The sequence below is a fragment of the Oncorhynchus nerka genome, linkage group LG7 (assembly GCF_034236695.1).
Source record: "Oncorhynchus nerka isolate Pitt River linkage group LG7, Oner_Uvic_2.0, whole genome shotgun sequence".
In the NCBI taxonomy this organism is placed as follows: Eukaryota; Metazoa; Chordata; class Actinopteri; order Salmoniformes; family Salmonidae; genus Oncorhynchus; species Oncorhynchus nerka.
The window spans coordinates 79,762,879-79,777,832 of NC_088402.1; the positions used below are offsets into that span (position 1 = coordinate 79,762,879).

General features: G+C 38.5%; 1 protein-coding gene across 1 annotated transcript; it reads right to left on the reverse strand.

Moving 5' to 3' along the window:
- Positions 1–6,494: 6,494 nt before the first annotated feature.
- Positions 6,495–9,516, reverse strand: LOC115132862 (homeobox protein Hox-C13a-like). Its single transcript, XM_029665601.2, has 2 exons — positions 8,853–9,516; positions 6,495–6,754 (listed from the first exon to the last, which is right to left on the reverse strand). The coding sequence occupies exons 1-2, from the start codon at positions 9,514–9,516 to the stop codon at positions 6,495–6,497; spliced, it is 924 nt and encodes a 307-aa protein (XP_029521461.2).
- Positions 9,517–14,954: the final 5,438 nt, after the last annotated feature.

The window sequence follows — 14,954 nt, forward strand, 5'->3', positions numbered from 1 at the left end:
TTTTAAGTTCCCCTCAAGGATAAGACCTCCCTGATTGTGAACAACGCGTAGAGAACTGCAAGATTTTAAGTGTAGCCTATTTAATTCTGTCGATTTTAATATAGGAAGAAATTTCAATTTAGAAAAAATAATAGTGTACTAGAGTAAACTGTTAAAATAGGCTTCTGTTATAAAATATGGTTATATTAAACTTTAAATTATAAATAATTAGGATTTAATATCATACCTATAACGAAGTGGCTCGTGCTACAATATTAGATATTTTAACACCCGTCTATGGGTGCACACCCTTTGAACTTGACCGTCAAAACATTTGTTCAAAACAATTGTTTTTGGAAGATCATTGCGAAATATCATATAATTGCCTGATAAAGTTCTATAACTATTCGGCCAGTGTAAGCCTGTGCATAGTGACACGTAATATATATGTGTGTGTGTGTGTGTGTGTGTGTGTGTGTGTGTGTGTGTGTGTGTGTGTGTGTGTGTGTGTGTGTGTGTGTGTGCGTGCGTGCGCACGCAGCTGAGGGAATTGATTAATATATTTAGTGGTTACAAATCAATCACAATCTATCTATTTTCAATCAATTAACATATACTCAGGCATTTTACGCATAGCCCAATTATGCATAACATTATTATTCCTAATCCGTTAGAACAGCAATCAGTAGGCCTAAGTAAATAGCAAACGAACCACCATCTACATAATTTGGCGTTGGAAGAGCCTGTAGCTATAGCAAAAAAATGACGCAAATAGCATTACCAACACAACATAAACCATTCATATGAATAATCTTGAAAATATTCATCATGTGTCTAAGAGGAAATAGTCGCTAAAACTCAAAATCGCTATGGGACGTCGTTATGTTGGGATATAAGAAATGTATTAACGCTATGGAGCATAATCGTTATGTTGGGATTTAAGAAATGGATAACATCACCACAACAAAACAACAATATGCATAATGAATATAGCGTACGGTATAATGATAACAAAAACAAAAGTAAAACTTCACTAACAACAATGATAAGAACCACAAATTCAGTCAGTCACATGGACGAGTTGGTTGTTTAGGGTTTGCTTAGATTGTTGACAACATGTAAACTATATTTCGTCTCCAATGTTTATTGAAAACATAAACACATTTGCACAATGAGCACTTGTTGTCTCTCAAATACATTGTTATAGTTATCGGTTAACTAGCTAGCGAATTTGAGCCATATTAGCATGGACATTAGTCAAAACACCACAAAACAAGACATGGCATAAATTTAACAGCAACAATAATAACAATACTATGTTATAATATGAATATGGATTTAGTGTTAGGCTCATATATAGGCCTATTGATGTTAAAAAGTCATAGCCTAATAGTCATAATGATCATTGTAAGATGCAGCATCGTTTGTTGTATAGATGGGTTAGCTGACAATGTCACGAAAACAATGCGTGCGCGTCAACAGGGGCAGAAGTCTGTTTGTTGTTGTGATTCTAGATAGCCATATAGCTAGCAACAATTACAATAACTACCATGTGGGGAATCGTAGTTGGCTCGTTTCAGCTGGTTTTATATTGTTCTTGATACCATGTCTTGTTTTGAGGTGTTTTGACTAATGTCTATGCTAATATGGCTAAAATTCGCTATCTTAATAATCAACGATGTATTTTGAGAGACAAGAAGTGCTCATTGTGCAAATGTATTTACGTTTTCAATAAACATTGGAGAGGAAATATATTTGATATGTTATCAACAATCTAAGCAAACCCTAAACAACCAACCCGTCCATGTGACTGACTGAATTAATTCAAAAATAAATCCAAGTTTAATTTCTACAGCCTGGTATTTTCACCTTGCCACCACCAGAGGTTATCAGCCCCCTTCTCAATTCAGCTTTTTCCCTCTAGAACCCTGCTCAGCAACATGCTGGCTGGGGCCAGCGCCATCTATTTGGTTGGGCCGGGGCCTGGCAGCATCCACAAGCTATTCACTCTATAGCCCTATTTCATATTTTAACCAGACTAAGCCTACACATTAGCCAAAGCTTTCATTTACATTTTGAAACTTGTATCAAATAAGTACTTTTTGGTTACTTGTTATAATCTAAAGGAAGTAAGTGTACGACTACATTCCATTTTCACTGGACAAATTATTCCATTCCATTTGGAGTGAAGGTGTCTTGTGTTTTTGATTGGACAAAACACTCTTACCTGAAATTATCAGTTAGAATGCCGAAAATGATTGACAATATTGAGTGAATAAACATTTAAAACAAACGATTTAAGCCTTTGCGTGAATGATTCAAGAATTTCGACACCCTCTGTGCCTGATTTAATTAGCAATTGTTTCACTAAATTGTCTAACTCAACACGCAATATCTAAGCTTGTCACATCATAGATATGAGTCAATTTTCATAATTCTCAATTTAAAACGTTCTCAGATATTGTAGATTGAGCGTGATGTATGAAAATTAACTAGGCTAATATGAAATCCTGGATTATATAAAGTAAACGTCTGAATAATTGTTCTGGATTTGTCATGATTCAAATTGTCCATTCACTTCAGTGTATTTAGTGCAAATACAAGATTTGTAGAAGTATGAAGTAAGTTTACAACAAATAGTTCGTGTGTTGGGTGGTGTGGGTGGTTTGGTGGGGTGGGTGGGTGGGGGGTGGGGGGTGGGGGGTGGGGGGCTATTTGTCATTTGGTTTGCCTTCATTGCAAAATATTGTTTTAAATCAAATCCTGTATGTAATATTTGAATAGAAAGGCGGCATATTGACATCCTTAAATAAAGCACCGTGATTTACTTGTCTGTACATGACGATATCTCAAGTAATCAAAGAATGGATAACTATATATGATATGGATAACTATATATGTTTTGAATTTGAGATTAACAATTGCAAACTGATACCACAATCACATCTAATTTATTTTCAGCATTTATCTTACCCAAAACATTATTAGAACATAGCCAAAACATTCCCCAGAGAGAACCAATGAATTCTTCATGTGTTAAAAACCCCTCTTGTCAAATACAACTATATTTCCTAACACAACAATGCAAACTGTTCGGTCTATTTTGACATACTAAGAGTCAAATTTCCAAAGTTGATAAAAGATTGCATTGTTATTGCACATGAATAACAATGCCTATAGCAGCTGAACCAAGCAAAGTTGTACTTTCTAGCACAAAAAGGAATACCAGTTGTCTAAAATGTGCTGTCATTTGACCAAATATGCATAAATAAAATAAGAAAATGGCTATTACCTTAAATCGGTATGCTGTGGGCGACGTCCCACTTCGGCATATTTCATTTATTCTCAGACAGAAGCTGCGCGTGAGGTGAGCCGTGTCTCGAGCCCAGGACACGTCATGGCTGCTCCCTGCAGTCAGATAGGCGTCGGTGTTTGGAGACGTCAACGTTCTACCTGTCCTTTGTGGTCAATAACACACACGCACACTTCATGATGAGTGCATGAAACCATTGGTTGGTTTTGAGTAGCACGGGGCTGAGAGAGAGAGAGAGAGAGAGAGAGAGAGAGAGAGAGAGAGGAGAGAAGAGAATAACCCACTTTGAGAGAAAGGTATGCTCTGTTTAACACAAACGATGACACAGAAACCCAAATGTTAACGAAAAGGCTCACTCAGAGTTGGTCACCAGTCAGAGATGGTCAGGCCAGTAGGATATCGGTGCATTTTCCATTTTTATGTATTTATGGCATGTCATTAAGTCTAGCTGTCTAGACAGGGAAAAAACACATTATTTGCCTGCAAACAACCCGTGGGCCTTCCCTGCTAAGCTCACCCAGCCCCCTGTTTAGTATTCACGCGATGCTCTGATGTCAAGGTCAAAGTGGCTGGCTGCATAGTCACGGTCAAGGGTAAAGAGGTGCCCCAGACGTCAAACACCGCTATTTATACGCTTCGCATTTGCTTACTACAATTTCAAAGAAGCATTATCAGGTTGACCAATGAAGCATATGGGGTAATGGTGCGTAATGGTGCGTAATGTTTCAAGAAACTGAGAAAAAGGCATAGTGTTATTTGCTTGATGTTTGGTGAGTGGTCCCATCTCTCTCTGGTGTGTGTGTGTGTGTGTGTGGTGTGTCCTTTAAAACCAGAAATAAGCCCGGTAACAATAAAACAAATCTAAGAACATCTACAGTATATTGGTTCTATAAAATAGGCCCAACAATGGCGGAGACGATGATACTATAACTGCTTCAATACATTTACAGAATGACTAGGTTATGGACTTTGGACGGAATTCTATAGCTTGGAATACGGGCGTGTGAACCAACTTTAAGCAGAAATCGATAAATTAATTTAAACGCAAGTTTTATATCCAGTTTTAGGCGCAAAATACTTACTTTACATTCATTGACAAATTATAGCTAACATATGACATATATATGACACATACACTATTACTCAAGTATACGAAAAGGTATTTCGGAGGCCCGTAGTCAACCTGAAAAAGCAAGTCAATATCACGAGTCACGAGTAAACTGCGGGTAAATGATGGAGAAGGTCTCCTCTGTTATGGAATGCGTCGTTATTTCTAGGGTAAGGAAAACATATGTGGATGCATTAAGCTGCTGTAAGTCTATGGATTTAGTGAAACTGAAGTACGTTACTTTAGCATGAACTTGGATTTAAAGAATATAGCCTAGCTGTCGAAATATCAACATTGTGTGTGCGTGTTTTTGTGTGTGTTTGTGTGTTATGGAATATTTGATTTATTCAGGGTATTGTGTTTCTTTAGGAAGGTAAGAAGACATTAAGACATTGTATGCCTACATTGCTTTGATCTAAATGTAGGTGCGCATGAAAAACCAAATATAGCCTATCACTGATCGTTGATTCGTTTGCTGTTCAATACCGAACACGAGGCTAGCGAATACTGTTGCTGTGTCCTGGTACATCTGGTAAGCAGACATTTCTATTATATTGAGTTGAGTTAGAAGGAAGTAATTGGAAGAATCAGAAATATCCAAGAAGACGTCGTAATCTCACATTGCAAGCCTCCACATTAAACTTTGTGGAAAGGTTAATTCTCTACTTAAACAACAGTGCAATATAAACTTATTATACAGGCCTGTATTAGGTGGGCCTATTACATAAGCCTATCCATACAACCTATCCTAAGTTAACGCGTCAAAGGATTCACAGTTGAATATGAATCATTTTTGTCCTATGGATCTCCTAGGCGTACATGTCAATTTCATACATGTCTATCCAAAGCACGTATACACATATATCCTCTTCTATACAAACCGTTCGTCAATAACAGGGCTGTTCAATGTCAGTTCTGCTTGTTGGACTGGCCACGAGGATGTCAGACAGAATGCACTGCAAACTAAGTTCCACTGAGTGATATGATTACTTACTACAGGCGTCAGGAAAGAACCACAATATTTAATTCATGATATTTCAACAGATAACCTTGTTTGACCGGGGTGAAAATATTGAAATGATGTTAATCATCATCATGTCTTTCTGAAACATGTCACCAGTATGTTTAAAACACCACCAGACAGTGCACATAGCCTACTGCAGGAGATACAGTTACAAGACTGTCTGCTTCCAAGGCACATGAACAGCTCCTAATGATCTGTACTGTATATAGCCCACTATAAACAGAAAACAAAAGAAAACGAATGTGCATTCATGTGTAATATTCACGGACTTTAATTGCTTACAATCATTCAAGTTGCATGACAGACATTATCCTTCACTGATAAAGGAACACAAAGAATTTGAGACATTCCAATTTACAGCCCTGTCATACGAGAGAATATGCATTAAATAATGAAGGCATTGCACTGTACATGTATAACAATAGCAGCCTTGCTTTTACCCTATTAACAAGAAAGACAGAAAAGACAGGAGGACAACATATATAGCTTCTGAAATCCGGAACGGGAGCAGTTTTAAAGAACCATCCGTCGCCCCCGCAAAAACCCAGTCTGTGAGTTCTTGGCTGAAGAAAATACATCTCATAGTTTTTTTTGTGTAGAATTTCGAGTTAATTGAAGTTATCGTTCTCCCTGACAGGTTTATGTCCATATTTCAGTTAACTTTCTGTTGATGACATGAGGAAAATATCTTGTTTTCATCTGGCTGTCTGTTGGATGAAAAGTCTTGGAAATGTCAATATTCCTCGTGAGATTGGTTTGAGAAAAAAAAACACGCACTCCTTGTGTCTTTTTGAAATACAAATATCGTTTTAAATATTATATATTTATATATGTACATTCATATAAAACAAAGTTGAACTGATTTCTCAATATTTTCACAGTTTTTAGAGCATTTCTTTCTGTAAATGGAAAAAATAGGGTTTGTAGCGTGGAGTGTGTGGACCATTGTAATTGAATTGAAATACACTGCCGACGTGTTCTTCTGGCTTGGTTGTCCCTAAGAGGTAAATCATGGATTGGAAGATGGTGGGATGGATATCAGCTGCAGTGTAGAATGGGCCGGGAATCTATCAAGTAGTATGCATATGATTACTAGTCTTGGATTTACTGACAAATTTCTTCTCTTTCACCCGTCGGTTCTGGAACCAAATTGTGACTTGGCGCTCTGAGAGGTTGGTCCCGGCAGAGATGCGTCTTCTCTTGTCTTTGGTGATGAACTTGCTGCCAGCGTACTCTTTCTCCAGCTCCTTCAGTTGGAGCTTGGTGTAGGGAACCCGCTTCTTACGTCCACGACGGTAGTTACTGACCTCAGGCTGCAAAGGGACTACGTCTGGAGAGAAAAGGAGATATGTATTACGCAAACACATTTCCCACTACTATTCACTAATCTGATTCATTCAAATGTATTTCATGTATCAATATGTTTGTTATGGAGATGCCTTTTATGTCAAAAATACCTCATAGACATTAGATTCAGCCTAATAAATTATCTATGGGCGAAATTTAAACATGACGCACGATATTTTTGGACGCACAATTGGTATTTACTTTTTTATTGGTATACGTTTTTATCTATAAGCTTTCCTCCTTGATGTTCAAATACAAGCATATATCAAGCACATTGTTATATATATTTAGTTAGGTACGCGAGGTGTATGAAGTATTACAACATCTTTTCTTTGAGTTACAGGCACTCAGTATACATGACAAATTTGTGAAATATTTTATTTCTTCAAAATATAAGAATCTTGATCCGTAATAAAGATATGAACGACACAGAAATGGGCCTTGGGCGTCGATACATCGTTCATACCTCCTTGTATACATCGAAAAGAGGATGTAAGTATAGTATTTTTTCAGATTTTTATGAGAAAAACATGATGTACACAATGTTACCCCCAAATACTTAACGATGTTCATATAATACTCACAATGGTTTTGAAATAAATATATAAATATATCAACAATACCAATACCTATCCGATGAGCACTTACTAATCAAGAACCCGTTGACGCGCTCACCTTTTGCATAACATCTGACGTTTGATTTAAGTTGGGAATTGGGATGCGACTTGAGCTACCTATAGCTATGAGTTAGGCTTGTCTGGCTTGCTCAAAAAGTTGTCTATAACAGACCCATAGGCTACGTGTGTGTGTGTGTGTGTGTGTGTGTGTGTGTGTGTGTGTGTGTGTGTGTGTGTGTGTGTGTGTGTGTGTGAGTGAGAGAGAGAGAGAGAGAGAGAGAGAGAGAGAGAGAGAGAGAGAGAGAGAGAGAGAGAGAGTTTTGTGTGTGTGTGTGTGAGAGAGAGTTTTTTTGTGTTTGTGTTTGTTTTGTGCGTGTGTGTTGTGCGTCATGCGCGCGCGCTCGTCGTCCGCGTGTGTGTTTTTGAGGAATCTCCTGGAAAAGGAGGCAAAATGGCGTGAGGGGAGAGCTAGCTAGGGCAACAACTCCTCCGTGTCCGAAATGCAAATACACATTTCACCAAGACGATAAAACCTTGTGGTTAACTAAGCACTCTAGTAAACAGCATACTGGACGCTTATGGACCGGGTTTTCTTTATCAAATATCAGACTAGGCTATGTAGCCAATACAAAAGGAAAGCTTGTCTTTCCAAAAGCCATTGAATTATAAATACTTATGAAATACTTATGCAACACAGTATTTGAGTCAGATATTAGATGCTTTGGTCATGGGCGAATGGAACATTGATTCTCACATACAAAACGCGCCCTCGCGAAACATTGGGCGCTGTTGACAAAGATTCGGCAGAGATTTATTGGCACAATCCAAACAGTAGCCTAGCTTTTATAATACAAGTGGCAAATGGATGTTGTTATGCCGCTGCATGACTGACTACCTGGTTTAAGCACTATTGTATTCATGTTGTGATTTGTAAATAACAAAGCTGAGACTAATTGTTTTGTTTCTACAATGCGCGTTTATGGTGTTTATCACCAGATACATAAAATCACACCTGGTAAGCTATTTTCTATGACGATAGATTTTTCAGCTGTGATTTCAACTAAAGCACAAACCATGGCGTTGAGTTAAATTGAAAAACGTGACATTGATTTTGGCATATTGGAAGCGATCAACCTCATAACCAGCCAACCGCGCCAACACTCCCCCTGTATTAGAGGACCCAGTGGATGAAAATAGCCTACCATGCCTGACTGTCATTTTCATTACGCTGTGAAATTTTGCACAAATATTACGCTGTCCCTACAGAATGTATCAAATGGATGCTATACATTGTCGTTTATATATAACTCTACACACAACACTTGACATAAAGGCTTAGCCATGGCTTTGGTTTGCCACATGGTAAATTATAAGGCTACGTTATGATGAGGAAACCATTGCATTTAATGATAGGTAATAACAAGGGTGGGGGTTATGACATTTTAAAAATGTTTAATTTCATACCTGGAAATGAAGATTTCCAAAGATGAGTGGACTGTGTTTGCTCCTTGGAACAGTACACCTGCCCATCCCAGCCATTCGACAGAGCCCAGTGCTGGTAGCCATCCATAGGAATCAACGCGTCGTGCCTGGGTTCGGGGTGGCTGATCCCGGGAACCACTGACATATCTAGATATCCAGGAACCGCTTGGTATGAGCTAGCAAAACTGGGGTAGAAGGCGAACTCTTTCGCCCTGCTAGACAGCTCTTCGGTGGGCAAAGCGGTGCTGGTGGGGTCGCCATATTTCTCTGCAGGGTGGTACGAGCAGGGCTTCTGCTGCAAGTTCACGTTGTGCGAGTGAGATAACCTACAACCGTAATAAGGGTTTCCAAACGGATAACCGTAGCTCAGAGATGGACTGGAGGAGGTTTGGGGAGCAGGACACTGTCGGCCGGTGTCTGGGGAAGATATATCCGAGTACATAGAGCCCTGATGGGTCGCTATAGTGCCCGAATGTCGCCCCAACCCAGGGTGCGACATTAGGTCCCTGCAATGGGTCGCCGGGTAATTCCCGCTCAATCCCTCCATTGTTTGGTTTTTATTCGGATTATTTTCATTCGGGCTTTTTTCATAAACGTACATCAAGGTGTCCGCCCAGCGTGGATGCAGAACCAGTGAAGTTGTCATATCAGGGGTTGCGGATGCTTTTTAAAAGTCGACTACTCCAAGACGGACACCTCATTTCCAACTACATATTACGCGAGCGCATGCGCAACCATGACCCGGTGTGTCCAGTTCGTTATGGTTCTGACACGTGATATGCTAACCAGCCCGAAGAGATTGAGGCTTGTGAGTGGGGGGAGAAAATCCCTATAAACAACCAGCAGCTCAAGTTTCATCGCTTCTTTCTGGGGAATACAGGGTCCTATCATTGGCTGAAGTCACATACGCGAACATCTTTAAAGGGGAGGTTGGAAACCTTAGACGAAGAAGGGGAAATGAAAACAACCTGCAAAGTTTGGCCGACACTGGAAAACATTAACCTGAAGTAGCCGCAGGTACTCTAGTGGTTAGAGCGTTGGACCGTTAACTGAAAGGTTACTAGTTCGAATCCCCGAGCGGACAAAGTGAAAAGTATGTGAATATAACCTTGAGCAAGCCAATTAACCATTATTGCTCTGGATAAGAGCGTCTGCTAAATTACTTAAATGTAAAGGAACATTTAATTACTGAGCGTGAGGAAAAAAAATGTTATTATAATAAATTAATATGCAGGTCTAGGCATTTTTATATTTATACTAAAGTAAACATATTGCATCATATTTCATTCATGACAGTGTGCTGGTTTCACTAACAAATGCAATGTTCCATACAATAATCTCTTTTAGAGTCAGAGTGGAAAATGTTTTGGCGGCATGACGATTAAAATGCATATTCAGACTTGCATATTCACAGGAGTGGTTAACACACTATTGACCATGTCTACATTTGTTTTAATATCATATTTTTTTCGACTAACATTGGTATGGCAATGCAGACACAAATGCACATTTCTTAGGAATACAAATAATGATACGATCGACCATTGGTAAATGGTCGATCATTAAGGTTTGTCAGTAAACTGTGTCAACTACGGCTAATCAGTTTCAGGATTTCGAAACTGTGTTGGCATGAATTCAACTTCTTGGTCTAATTTGTAAAAAAAATAATTCAGAGCTTTGAATTATGCTACAGGATTGCATCTTTAATTTCAAAATGTACTTGGTGAGATATAATCACGTATTCCAAATGCACTTTATTTCAGCTCTAAAGATGACTTATCCTTTCTTTTTAAAACAATAATAATCATATTTGTGAGAGAAAATATTGGGCATCACATTTGGCACCTTTTGGGTAATCCAAAGGTAACGCGTAAAAGCTGAATCTTGGGTCAGGTTTAACTAAAATAAGCAAGATCTGTCTATATTTTGTTCTTATCGTATGCCTTCGTCTTCGAAGAAATATTGATAGCTATGCTTTTGCAAAAAGCTTCAGTTTTTCCAGCCTTTTGCAATCGGTAGACTTCAGAAAGACTTCAGAAAAATTTACCTCGCAAGTGAGTTTTGTTAGTTCCACTATTTTTTATAATACTCTGTCCGCTGAAATAAAAAATAAGCGGTTGGACCTATTCATAGTTTGGAATAAAGATTCCGTTTCTGATTCATTTGTCCTTCTTTCCTTTGGACTAATGCATTAATGTCTATAACTGGTAATAATAGTCTAAATTAACATGTGGAAAATCATAAAAATCATAAAACCATAGACAATGTAAATGTTCTGATGGAAGTCACATGTTTCTAAAATGTGTTTAGGACGCCAAAGGTTGTCCCGGTGTTTTGGAGGTTGACAATAGGATAGGACTACTGAATATTCAACAAATTAAACAGCTTTACTTGTGATGCTTAGGCCTATCCTAAAATATGTCACTGACTCAGACAACTAATTCCGATCACTTGAATCTCTGGTCCAATCGACTGTAAAGCTGACAGCGAAACAGTTGTACCACCATTGTGCAAGTGTTGTGCACATTAGATGGATATCTACACAGGAAAAGGAAAGCCAGGCTACAACTAGATGGCTGTAATTCGTCGTCAGAGAGACAACTAGTACTCTGTTGTCCGGAGATTACAGATATGGAGGGCCGGCTCATCCAAATGGCAGCTGCACGGAAGTCCAAGGTCAAGGTAAAAAAAAAACGTAGACAAACAAGGTCGTAATCAGAGTCTAGACAGACAAGAATGAACTTCACACTCACGCTGTCGAGTATGCATGAAAACTCCTTCTGTAGTTTACAGACCCTGGCTCTGAAATACCTGCGGAGGGCTAGTAAGTATAAAGACAAGAAAGGACTGCACTCCAATAGTGGCTCGAGTAATTTCCGGTGTTTTTAAAGGGACAAGACAACTAATAGGTATGTGGTTGTGTGGAGAAGAGGACACAGACAGACGTGCCATAACAATGCATTAGGTAAAACTACAACTAACGCATGTGCTTTCTATCATGAAACTTTGCCACTGTGAGGTGTTAATAAATGTTATCCATTTTATATGGATTTCGATGGGTGGTTTATAGGCTTATACAAATGTTGCAATGTAATTTTTAGCGAGGTATACCCACCACACGATTCCAAGTATACATAGTGTTCTCTTGTTAACCGGGAGTTGCCAAGCCGGCAGTTAAAAAAAAAGAAAACCTTTAACTTGTAACCAAATATTGAACATTTTTCCCTTGAGATACATATTTACCTGATAAAGATATCACACCAATAATTTCTACAGCATGAAAAATGATTATGGTTATGATTCATGAGTCCTTTTTCAAACTTGTTCCTCTGGTTGAGAGTGGAAGTGTCATAGAAAATGTAAGTTTGGGTGTTATACAGGTATTTATTAAACTAACACCAACGTTCTGTAAGCTTCTTGCGGTAAGCTTCTTGAAAAGTGTGCAGGCCCGGCCTATGACAATACAGTTATAGTCCTTTGCGTCCTTATACGTGTAAAGACAACAACATGTATTTTGGGTAGATGAGTTACATTACATTTCCCTGCGCAATAAAAGGTCTACTCAACGATACTTATAATTGCATTACTTTGGGTTATAAGACCATTATTCGTTCAGGATATCCTTTATCTGCAGTAAACTAGTACCCAACAATGACACAATACCAGTTTCAGTGCTTCGAAAGTCCAAATATTTCCTCCTATACCATAACCTAATTCTAACGAAGCCATATGATCATGGAAAAGTAGATCTTCCTATCATCTCTTAGTATTCTGATAACTGAGATTTCTAAACATTCTAGTGAAGCTACCCTCATGCGAGCTATGGAACATCCTCTATATAATTATAATACATGCTAATGATTAAACATCTCAATGAGACTTAAAATGTTATATCTCCATGAGCCAAATCATGTCCAATATCCTGTTATATTTCCTTATTTCCCCACATAGCAAACCTATAAACAGTGTTGGGGAAGCTACTCTGAAAAAATAGTTTTACCAAGCTACCAATTACTTCACACTGGAAGAAGTTTTAAGCTACACTTAAGAAACACATAGTTGAATTAACTAAATTTACTTTGAAAAAGTAGTTCGCTACATGCAAACTACTTCGTGATAAATTAGCATATCTAAATCTGAAATGTCACAGACTACAAATTGCATGAACCGATCACTTTGGAGTCAGATCTTAACAGAATGTGTAATTTGGCCTATTAAACAAGAACAAAAAAACATGTTTCAAGTGAGAATCAGGCAGGTGGAGCTTCCGAGAAAGAAATTAAATTATTGACTACTCCCATATTTTATTTTTGCAAAGAAAGTAGTGTGTAGTTCCAGTAATTAACTACTGGAAACACTACCATCATTTGAATATAGTTCAGCTACCACCAAACTACTGCAAAATGTTGTTCAATTACTATTTGACTACTACATGTAGTTCACTACTCCCCAACACCGCTTATAAATATACAAGAAACAACTGATCCAGAAGTCTAGTATGCTGCAACATGCATGCAGGAAAGAGGTCAGGATAGGGGTCGACTATCATCAATTCCATTCCAGCAACCTTATGCGACAATGAAACAATGGAAATTACGGTGAACGTTCAATTCAAGAACGGATTCATTTCCTAAATTGACCGGAAATAGATCGGATGGAACCTCACAAGCATAGGCTCGGGCAGCGTTTCCCAAACTCGGTCCTGGGGACCCCAAAGTGTGCACATTTGGATGTTTGCACTTCACAGCTGATTCAAATAGTCAACTAATCATCAAGCTTTGTTTAATTGAATAAGCTGCGTGGTGCTAGGGAAAAAAACAAAACGTGCACCCTTTGGGGTCCCCAGGACCGATTTGGGAAACGCTAGCCTAGCTGTACACCATCAACTAAAATCAACCACTTGCCGAAATTTACGCATGTACTTTTCAAGCACCAATAGAATCATTTCACTATAGTGTGATATAGCTTAGCCTAGTGTAGTGTTGTGAACAAGCATTGAACAGCAGCTGCTAAATGCACATGTCAGGAATTGAGTTCTGTCCAGATTTAACACACACGTCCTTAAAATCGTGCTAGCTCTGTCTCGCCGGGCAGCAAGGCTGGAAGAATCATTTGGGAAGTAAACTTTGGGTTGGGGCCCACATCACCACCACACCCGCTAGGCAGGTCCCCATGGTGATGGTGGACAGACCGCGTAGGAACCTACATACCTGTGGTGGGGCTACCATGTGTGCTCCTCTGCCTGCTCACCACATAAAGCATGCGATTTAGTACCAGTCATTTGTTTACATAAGGATGTCCTCTATAGCGCAGTGAATTATTAATTATTTTCTATGCGGATTCTTTAACAATGTGTCGGTTTTTCCAATGCAATAGATTAGAACAGAATATAATAGAACATAATATAATATAATAGAACAGAATATAATAGAATAGAACAGAACAGAACAGAACAGAATAGAATAGAACATAATAGAATAGAACAGAATATAATAGAATAGAATAGAACATAACAGAATATAATAGAATAGAACATAATAGAATAGAATAGAACAGAATAGAACAAGCCAGATCATGTAGGATCTTAATTTGATTACCTTGCTGCAGGAAAACCTTCATGCAATGCAGGACGTTTTAATTTAAATTTGTAGTGTATTTGAGGTTCAAAAAGGCTTCTGAAGTTTGACATTTCAGACTTGATTTTCAATTACGAAAATGTATCAACCCCTATAAAATATGTAATTAATTGATATCCTCATAGTATTTAACATTTTCTGTTGTTGCAGGATTATTTTCCTGCTGTAACAAACTGTCTCAAATAGTTCTACATCTGTACAAAACGGCAACATTGCAATGTCTAAAACTGTGGTACAATTTCACTGGTGGAATGATGCAGTATCTTGGCGGATCACGTAGAATTCTCTGAAGTAGCCTCTGGTGTGCAAGCATATGATGGATGGCCGGATGGATGGATGGAGTGATGGAGTGAGTGATGGATGGATGGATGGCCGGATGGATGGAGTGAGTGATGGAGTGAGTGATGGATGGATGGATGGAGTGATTGACTGCAGGTAAAGCTCTATG

Coding starts and splice junctions, on each gene's coding strand:
- LOC115132862 (XM_029665601.2), bottom strand. CDS start 9,516: ATGACAACTTCACTGGTTCTGCATCCACGCTGGGCGGACACCTTGATG. Junction 6,755..8,852: donor TTGGAAATCTTCATTTCCAG/GTATGAAATTAA, acceptor TTTTCTCTCCAG/ACGTAGTCCCTTTGCAGCCT.